Here is a 9,695-nt window from a genome sequence, read left to right as displayed (position 1 = left end):
GTCACTTCCGGGAAGCAGCTAGCGAGGCAAGATGCGCATGCGCAGAGGGGCCGCGTTTGTTGCCATGGTAACCAGAGCCAAGCGCTGCGAGCGCTTGCAGCCTGGATCCTACGTTATCTTTGCAGGACACAGACATACGATGTAAAGTGGGGTGCATCAAGTCGAGGTCTTTAGGGTGAGGTTTCAGTTTTGTGTGACCGGGACTCTTCTAACGCTTTCTCCTCCCAGGGGCACTTATCTGCCACAGGCACTCGGAGTCAGAATGAGGACTCCGCATCTGCCCAGTCCGGAGGATGAAGGAGAGATTGGGGCTAGGAGACGGAGGTATGTCATTGCATCTTTCCTTCCTAGGGTCCTCCAATGGCTTCAAAGGAAAGGGTGAATGCAGTGACGAAAGAAACAGGGTTTGCGCGCTGCCGCAAGCCGGCCGCTTACACCCCAGAAACCTGCAAGCTGCTCAAAGGTCAGTGATCCGGGTTAGAGGACTGGGAGTGCAGAGAACGCAGGAGAGGAGTGTCAGTAACACCCTGTGTAACTCAGTTCTCCCCTACCTGACCTATGGCTTGGCAATGGCTGTTTTCCCTCACAAAGAAGGAGCCTCGGGTTCAGGAAGGGTTTCGGGGTACTGCCTACAAAGGGCCAAAAGTCAGAAAACTAAGAATTTTGGCATAGCTAACTCCTACTTTTTTGATTTTGTTTTGAGACAAGTTTTCATAATGTAGTCCAAGCTGCTGTCAAACTTGTAATCTAGCTGGGCTTGGTGGCACACGCCTGTAATCCCAGCACTTGGGAGGTTCAGGCAGGAGGATCGCTGCAATTTCCAGACCAGCCTGGGCTACAAAGTGAGCTCAAGGCCAGCCTGAACTGCATAGCGAGACCCTGCCTCAAAAAAAAACAAAAAAAAAAAATCAAACTTGCAATCTTCCTGCTTTAGTATCCCAAGTGCTGGGATCACAGGTGTGTGCTAGGGTCCAACTTTTTGTGCATCCTTTACAACACACTGTCAGCATTCCCTCCTTTTCCTCCTCCTCCTCCTCCTCCTCACCACAGGAGACCTGCTGTTACGTGGCAGCCCTCTCACTACTGAATACATCTCCCTTCACTGGGCTCAGAATAATGTACAGTCAGGTATTTTGTGTCACATCTACCCTTTAGATGGTGAAATTTTTTTTCTCTTTTTTATTTTTTGGTACTGGAAATCGAACTTATGACCTCACACTTGCCAGGCATGTGGTTATGCCACTGAGCTATATCCCCAGCCCTTTTTCTCTTTTTTAGACAGAGTCTTGCTATGCAGTTCAGGGTGGTCTTGAACTCACTATGGAGCCCAGGCTGGCCTCAAACGTGTAGCAATCCTCTTGCTTCAGCCTCCCACATGCTGAGATTACAGGCATGCACCACCATGCCTAGCCACTTTTTCTTTTTTTCCAGACAAGTTCTCATTATGTAGTTCAGGCTGGCCTTGAACTCACTATGGAGCCCAGGCTGGCCTCAAACTTGCAGCGATCCTCCTACCTCAGCCTCCCAAGAGCTGGGATTATAGGCATGTGCCACCACACCCGGCTCCTAGATGATAAATTCTATCAGGCAGGACTGTGAGTGTTTGTATTCATAACTGTAGCTTCTGCCTAGGCACATGAACAAATATTCATTCATTTACTAAACCAAAAAATGTTTAAATGTACCATGTACTTTGGGTACTGTTTTAGGTGCTGAGGATACAGCAATGGAAAAGAAACAGAAAAAAATAACTCCCAAAATTCTTGCTATTACAGAGCTAACGTTAGAGTAGGAGGGTAACAATAAAAATATGTAGGACTGGGGGTATAGCTCAGTGGTAGAGCACATGCTTAACATGCATGAGAACCTAGGTTCAATCCCCAGCACCACACAAACACACCAAAAAAGTCTTCAAAAATGTAAGCCAGAGCCGGGCGTGGTGGCGCACGCCTGTAATCCCAGCACTCCGGAGGTGGAGGCAGGAAAATTGTTGCAAGTTCGAGGCCAGCCTGGGCTACAAAGTGAGCTCAAGGTCAGCCTGAACTGCATAGTGAGACCCTGTCTCAAAAAGATGACAAAAAAATATATATATATAAGCCAGGCGTGGCGGCTCACACCTGTAATCCCAGCACTCAGGAGGCTGAGGCAGGAGGATCACTGTAAGTTTGAGACCAGCCTGAGCTAAAAGTGAGCTCAAGACCAGCCTGAACTGCATAGCAAGACCCTGTCTCAAAAAAGACAATAAATAAATAAATAAATAAATAAATAAATAAATAAATAAAATTAAACTGTAGCTTTATGTAAAACAGCAGCAGGGCTGGGGATGTAGCTCTGGGGTAGAGTGCTTGCCTAGCATGCACAAGGCCTTGAGGTCAATCCCCAGTACCCAGCCCGCCGCCACACACACACAAACAGCACCAGTTCTGCCTTCAGGAGCCTGAGGCAAGAGGATCCCTTGAGTCTGCCTGGGTAATACAGCAAGGTCCCATCTCAAAAAAAAAAAAAAAAAAGTTTAGGTAAAGACTTGCCATAAAAAAAAAGAAGCAGGTAGGAGGTGATCTAATTTGAAATTTCATTAGGGGGAGATGAAGGAAGTACAGCTCAGGAAGCCTCATGGAAGTGCTTTCTCTTGCAGCAATGATGAAGGAATCGAAACTCACGAACTTCCAGCAGCGCCACATCATGGACACCATAAAAGGTAAGAGGTCCCAGGACTTGGAAGGCTGAGGCAGGAGGATTGCTGCAAGTTTGAGACCAGCCTGGGCTACAAAGTGAATTCAAGCCAGCTTGAACTCTATAGTGAAAACCTCCCTCAAAGGGGCTGGGGATTTAGCTCAGCAGCAAAGCTCCTGCCTGGCAAGCGCAAGGTCATGAGTTCAGTTCCCAGTACCGGAGAAAAACAAAACAAAACAAAAAACCTGTCTCAAAAAAAAAAAAAAAAAAAAAAAAAAAGAGGCAGCTGGCTGGCAGAGGCTCCCTGGGCTGAGAGATTGGGACTACAGCTTTTATGTTGTGTTGAAGGGGAGAGGACATCATTTTTTAAAGATAGGCAAAAAAAAAAAAAAAAAAATGGAATATACCAAATATTTCTGGTCTTTAGACCTTGTGAGGCCTTTGCTTTTTCTGATCAGGATCCTGGTACAGTAATCCTCCTGCAGTCAGGCTCTAGCTGAGCTTCCTGAGGAATCTTGGCCCAGTCAAGACTCCCCCAAACCACTCCCCAAAGAGTCTCAACCCTGTGGTGCCTGCAGCCTGACCCTCCCTGACATAAACAGATGAGCCCTCTAGAGGGAGCATGTATGCATCTTATTCACAGTTTTGGTTTTTTTTTATTCACAGTTTTATCCATTCATGGCTTAGCTCTCAGAAGCAAAGTGACTGGCTGAACTCCACCTCAGGGCAAATACCCAAAGCCTTTCCACAGGTCACCCTCAACATGCTTTGTGTTATTTTATTTTATTTTTTAATTAATTAATTAATTTTTGGTACCAGGAATTGAACTCAGGACCTCGCAATTGCCAGGCAGGCCCTGCACTGCTGAGCTATATCCCCAGCCATGTGTTATTTTAAAAGAAAAGAAAAAAAGTGAAAGTGTAAAAGCCAGGTGCCCTCTAAGATCTAGGAAGTGATCTTGCTTTCTCTGGCTTACCTGTTTCAACATTTACTGGGTCAGAACAGAGATCCCTGGGGCTGCCTTCAAGAGAGATATAGGCTGTGTGTATTGGCACATGTCTGTAATCCCACCTGCTCAAGGGCGTGAGGCAGGAAGATTCCAAGTTCTAGGCCATTCTGGGCAATTTAGGAAGACCTTGCCTCAAAATTTAAAAAAAAAAATTACATTTAAAAGAGTTAGGGATTTAACTTAGGGGTAGAACACTTGCCTAGTATGTGCAAGGCCTGGGTTCCATCTTCTGCACAGAGAGAGAGACAGAGACAGAGATAGAAACAGAGAGACAGAGACACAGACAGAGAGACACACAGTCAGAGAGACAGAGAATACCAGAAGGTCTGAACCCTCAGAGTTTCACTTGAATCTACCAAAAACCTCTGCCGAAAGAGAAAGATGCTTTTGGTAGCTTCAAGTGAAACTGTGGGCTTAGAAGAACTTGACTCTGTGTCTCTCCCTCTTTCGATCTGTCTCTGTCTCTCTCTCTTTGTCTCTCTGTCTGTCTCTCTCGCTCTCTCTCTCTGATTCTTTGACACTGGCAATTATTCTTAGCCCCTCCATACTGAGCTACATCCCCAGCACTTTTTAAAAAAAAAAATTTCTTTATCTTGAGACACGGTCTCACTAAATTGCCCAGACCAGGTTCAAACTTTTGATCCTCGAGCCTTGGCCTCCCAAGAGCTGGGATTGCAGGCGTGTCCCTACGTGCCCAGCCACTACTGCCTCCTCTAAGGAAATTCAGTATCAGGTGCCTATCAGTAGGGCACCTGATCAACCACAGAGGCAGGCGGAGGGCAGAGTCACAGGCCAACATGGGCAGCACCCGTCCAGCCCCAGCTGGAGGAGAGCGGCTGTCAGGCTAGGTTAGGTCAGATCTCCTCCCACATTGTGGACACCCTCCCACATCGGGCCACCAAAGATTGGTGCCATCACACATTTGAATCCTATGACTCAGTCTCTGTCCTCAGAAATCTAGCAATATGGTGTCCTCTGTCCCATAGCCACAAAGAGACCCCTACACACACTAAAACAGCATCTGCCTCGCTGACCCAACACTGAAGCAGGTGCCTGATCCTTAAGGAACAACACACCTGTGATCCCAGCACTCAGGAGGCTGAGACAGGAAGAGGATGAGGCCAGGGGACTGCCGTAAGTTCGAGGCCAACCTAGGCTGCATGGCAAGTTCAAGGCCAGCCTGAACTACACAGCGACTGAGGCCACCAGGACCAGGCCTACAGGAGTCAGTGAAAAGAATGTTTTCTTTTTTTAAAAAAAAGTTGCCTCCAGGCCTTGGTGTCATCCGCCTTCTCCTGCAGTTCCCTCGGCACCTCCCTCACCGTGCCCAAGCCTTTTGGGCTGCTTTGACGTTGGTTCAGATGCTGTCACAGCCACCATATACCAGGCTCTTTGCTGAGACCGAGCAGAGGCAGAGACAGGAGCAGGAGGGCAGAGGAGGGGATGTTCTGGGAGCACAGCGTCTCTTCGGGAAGAGAAAGGAGGGGTGGCGTGGCTCTAGGCTGAGGGTTGGAGAAGGGGCATGCAGGGGGCAGATGGCAGCTGCCTCCTCCTGACTCCTTGGAACACCCACCTTGTGTCACCCCCTGCACACCTCATTCTCCCAGCCCTGTCTGCTTGGCCTTCACACCTGACCTGGATCCCTGTCCCCATCTTGTCTGTCAACGCTGGGGCCCTAACTTCGCTCCACGAGTTGAGTGGCTCTGAAAGGTTGGTCTCCTTTCTCTCCCCCAGCCCCCTACCCCGCACTCCACCTGAGCCTGAGCCTCCGGCCTCCACTCAGCTGTCCTTGTGCCCAGCAGGCCCTGCCCCAAGGTGTCTGCAGAGCTGGGCTCCTCGGCAAGCTCTGCTCTTTTCTCAGATGTCCCCTTCTTCTTCACAAGGCCTCCCTTGTCATCCTTTAAAAGTGATAGTTCCAGTCAGGCGAGGTGCCACACACCTGTAATCCCTGCACTGGGGAGGCTGAGGTAGGAGGATCGCTTCCAGTTCCAGGCCAGCCTGGGCTAGACAGTGAGTTCAAGGCCAGCTGAAACTACACTGTAAGACCCTGTATCAAAAACTCTTAAGTCCCACTGAAACATACTGGTGACCCAGCCATCTAACACTGTGCCACTTACGATACTGTCATCTATACCCCTCCCTGACACATGCCCCAGGAAGGTCAGACTTTGCCTCACTTCCCCGTGGTCAGGGCCTGGCACAGAGGCAATGCTGAATCTGTACTTGATGAGTGGATTTGTAGAAGGCTGCAGAGGTAGAGAGGGACCAGATCAGAACTGCGATAGGAGCAGACTCACTTCGTGGCCTAGGAAGGGGCGCAGGTGTGGCCCAAGATGGGCCGAAGCAGGAGGATAGGTGTCTAATACCACCCGAACTGTCCCTCCCGACCCACAGCTCAAGTGGAAGAAAAAGAAAAACAAAAGCACCATCCAGAGACTCGGTGTACAAGAATATTTATTGCACTGTTGGAAGTAGTGGAAAAAAAAAAAAAGAAAAAAAACTGACAGAAAAACCTGGAAACCTGAATTTGTGAAACTAGGGGACTAGTCAAATAAATAATATAACCATTCTAACCAGCATATAGCTATAAAAATAAGTTATATAGAAACAGACTTTTCTAAAAGATCTCCATGGTAAATTACCGAGTGAAAAGAGTCAGTTGCTGATGACGAGACGGTATGATCCAGTGTTTTGAAAAGTCAATCTTGTGTGTACATAAAAAATATAGGCATGAGGATCTCTGAACACATTATAAAAAAGGAAGGAGAAACTGCCAAAGCACCATTGCTGTTTGCAGAGGGTGGGCTTGGAGGGGGAAAAGAATTTTTTGCACCATTTGACTTGTAACAGGCAGGCATTACCTTTACTTGGGGAAAAAAAAAAGCAGGTATGGTAGTACACACCTGTAATCCCAGCACCCAGGAGGCCTGAGGCAGGAGGATTGCCATGAGTTTGAGGCCAGCCTGGGTTACATAATGAGTTCAAATTGAGCCTGAACTGCATAGTCTCAAACAAACAAGCAAACAAAAAACTACACAGGTTCTCTCACCAACCTTCTGTCCCCAGGGGGAGACCCTCTGCCCCTACAGTGCAGCCCAACATCAAGCCAGATGGCCTCACCTTCCAAGCAGCCAGCCTCGGCCGTCTACCTGCCTCCCATCCTGACAACCCGGTCCCACCTCCGGCCGGCCAACCTGTGCCAGGCCAATGGGGCCTACAGCCGTGAGCAGTTCAAGCCTCAAGCCACCAGTAAGTGACAGGGCCTGGGCTAGTAGCTTCCTATCTTCCAGGAACATGGGAAACCGACAACAAGTAACCCACAGGGCAGGCGGGCGGGGGTCTAACCAGTCTATGCCTTGACACGCATGCTTTTGAGTCTGGGCCTGCTCTAGCTTGGGGAGCTTCAGGGAAACCAGTTAGGCTGGCCTCTGTCACTATTTTCTTCCCTGACTTTTTTTCCTGATTAACCGGATGCCACCAAGCCAAGTCAGGTGTCACTGCTGCTCTCCTCTCACCCTCCGCCGGGTCCCTTAGGTCAAGCTCCTCTGCGCTCCAGGCCACATCACAGAGCCCCTTCCCCATCTCCTCCCTCACGTCTGCCATGACTTCTGGTCAGACCCTCCTGAGATGTCCCTGCAGTTCCCAGCACCCGGGATGCCACCACTGAGACCGCAGGACCCTGAGCTTTCTTGGCCTTGCCCCGAACCAGTCGTGCATGCGTTTCAGACGTCTCCTTCCTCCCCTCCACCCCCGCTTCCTCCTGTCTTGACCAGACAAGCTCAGGCGCACCCAGGGGTGAAGCTGCAGTCTGTAAAGCCCTTGCCCCCTGACGCATAAACCCCGTAGCACACCTGGCTGGAAACACACAGATGTGGGCGACCTTCATGCCTAACAAGGCCATTTCTGGGCCCTGCAGGAGATCTGGAGAAGGAGAAACAAAGACTCCAAAACATCTTTGCCACTGGGAAGGACCCAGGGGAACAGAGGAGAAAAGGCCCCCCTGTGCGGCAGGAGGAGCCAGCCCAGGAGCTGGACCGGTTTGAAGAATGTGAGCGGGTGTGTGTGTGTGTGTGTGTGTGTGTGTGTAACTGGATGGGGCCAACAAGAAAATCACAGGAGCCTGGGGTCCCCCATGTCCCTGCACTGATGTCCCTCCTCCTCTGTCCAGTGGTGAGGGAAATCCAGGAGAGGAAGGAGTTCCTGGCTTCCATGGAGGCCCTGGGACAGGGCAGGCAGTACCATGGGATCATCCTCACCGAGATCTCCCAGGTAGGAGAAACCGGCCGGGGCGAAGGGAAGGGGTGGGCGGCCACGTGTGTGGAGCACAGGCGGGAGGAGAAACCACGGGGCGCTGTGGCTAAAGTCACAGGAGGTCTCGAGCTCTGGCCCACATCATGGCGGCTCCTTCTCCTATCCAACACTGGCTTTCCCCGGTCCCCTTTGTAGAAAATACGGGAAATGGAAGACATTGACCACAAGAGGAGTGAGGAACTTAGGAAGGCTCTGGCCACCGCCTAGAGATGGGACCGGGCAGCCCACCGCGATGGCTGCAGCCACCGGAACTGGTCCTCAGCCACATCAAATGGTGGCCAGCACTGCCCCGCCTGTGACAGTGGTGCAGACAGGGCCCTCCTGGACACCACCTGGAGTGCTGGGGCCGCTGCCGGAGCCTGTGAGCCACTCAGTCACAGACTCGAGTCCTTTCTCAGTGACAGCAAGGCCCAGGTCTGCCCACTGTGGACACGTGTCGCCAGGCACGCAGCAGCTCTCTCCCTGCCACCTCCGCCTCCGCACGTCGCGCTCCTTTCGTTCCTGCACTGCAGACGGAGGGTGAGGCCTTCTTCCACCTGCCTTAGGACCTACGTATTGTACTTCTTATAACCCTGGGCAAATGTTTCACCACACCAATTAATTGGCCAATAAAACTATTTAACTTGGGTCATTCTGTGAACTACCTTGTTTTCAGAGGAATGAAGCCTCTTTGCTCCGAGTTAGGATTTGTAGAACACAGTGGCTTCTCTGCCTTTTGGCTGCAAGCAAGTGTACATTTTGTGGCGCTCAGATGGTTTCTAGCTCCCCCTTTGCATATTCAAGAGGAAACGGGAAGGGACACCTGTAAGCTCCCTTGGCAACTGGCTATGGGAGGCGCGGAGCTCAGCTAAGTAGCTCAGATCTGAAAACTGAAGCTCACCAGATACTGCAGCCAAGGGCATTTGAACAGCAAGCAGCCTCCAAGCCTCAAGTTAGCGCTCCGACTCCCACTAAATGCAGCCCACGGGGTGCAGCAGGGTAGGGGCACCCAGGCTGAAGGGGCCCTGGCTTTGCGGGTCCAGCTCTGGCATGTTTTGGGACCCTGAACAAAACGCAGAGCCTCAGTTGCGGTTCGTACATCTGTGAGGCCCCGACTTAAGCTGCACAGTGACCTGGCCCCACTCCTGCCCTGGCCTGGCACACAAGACACCAGGCCCTTTCTTCCCTCAGGTTTCTGACACCCACCCGCCCTCCCTTCTCCAGTATCCTGTCGTTTCCCCCATCCTCATAAATCAAAATATGTTGGAACTATCAACCGATGCTGCCAGCTGGCTCCCACACCGAGATGCCGCCATATGGGTCAGGCCGTGTGACCTGTGTTTTGGTTTGCAGAACAAACATGGCTGGGCATGGCAGTAGCCAGATCAGGGCTGGCTCGGGAACATCCATAGGAAGACTGTGTCACGTCCCCTCAGGACCTGAGGACCAGGGCGGCAATATGACAGGACACAGCCTCCACCTCAGGGCCCAAGGATGGTCTCCAGGCAGCACACTGGAGAACCCCAGGACAAATTCAGAGTAGGGGTTCACATTTACAGGTTACACACGTGCGAATCTGGATCCCCAGTCTCGTAAAAAATGGAACCGATCCAGTACCCCTGGGTGTACACTGATTCCCAGCAGCGACCACTGACGTAAGTAACGGCAGCCACCCTTGCGATGTGGGACACTGACACAGCCACCTGGAGCCCACCCTGGCCCA

At 51.1% G+C, this 9,695-nt stretch overlaps 1 protein-coding gene across 2 annotated transcripts; it reads left to right on the top strand.

The window, feature by feature from the left end:
* Window positions 1-41: 41 nt before the first annotated feature.
* On the top strand, window positions 42-8,624 carry LOC102012847 (chromosome unknown open reading frame, human C22orf23). Of its 2 annotated transcripts, XM_005379234.2 has the most exons (7): window positions 42-175; window positions 352-463; window positions 2,636-2,698; window positions 6,749-6,931; window positions 7,599-7,730; window positions 7,851-7,951; window positions 8,129-8,624. In XM_005379234.2, exons 2-7 carry the CDS (start codon window positions 361-363, stop codon window positions 8,198-8,200), a joined length of 654 nt encoding a protein of 217 aa, XP_005379291.1. In that variant the 5' UTR covers window positions 42-175; window positions 352-360; the 3' UTR covers window positions 8,201-8,624. The 2 variants fall into 2 exon arrangements, with proteins under 2 accessions (XP_005379291.1, XP_013366927.1); XM_013511473.1 differs by lacking the exons at window positions 42-175; window positions 352-463 and adding an exon at window positions 236-324.
* The last annotated feature ends 1,071 nt before the right edge of the window (window positions 8,625-9,695 follow it).

This window comes from Chinchilla lanigera, unplaced genomic scaffold (assembly GCF_000276665.1).
Source record: "Chinchilla lanigera isolate Chin_1 unplaced genomic scaffold, ChiLan1.0 scaffold00012, whole genome shotgun sequence".
NCBI lineage: Eukaryota > Metazoa > Chordata > Mammalia > Rodentia > Chinchillidae > Chinchilla > Chinchilla lanigera.
This window is presented reverse-complemented; position numbering and strand designations above follow the sequence as displayed.

What these genes read in the sequence shown, in the direction of transcription:
- LOC102012847 (XM_005379234.2), top strand. Translation starts at nt 361, where the DNA reads ATGGCTTCAAAGGAAAGGGTGAATGCAGTGACGAAAGAAACAGGGTTT. An exon ending in GTTCAAGCCTCAAGCCACCA is followed by an intron (nt 6,932 to 7,598) that starts GTAAGTGACAGG and finishes TGGGCCCTGCAG; the next exon opens with GAGATCTGGAGAAGGAGAAA. An exon ending in TCCTCACCGAGATCTCCCAG is followed by an intron (nt 7,952 to 8,128) that starts GTAGGAGAAACC and finishes TCCCCTTTGTAG; the next exon opens with AAAATACGGGAAATGGAAGA.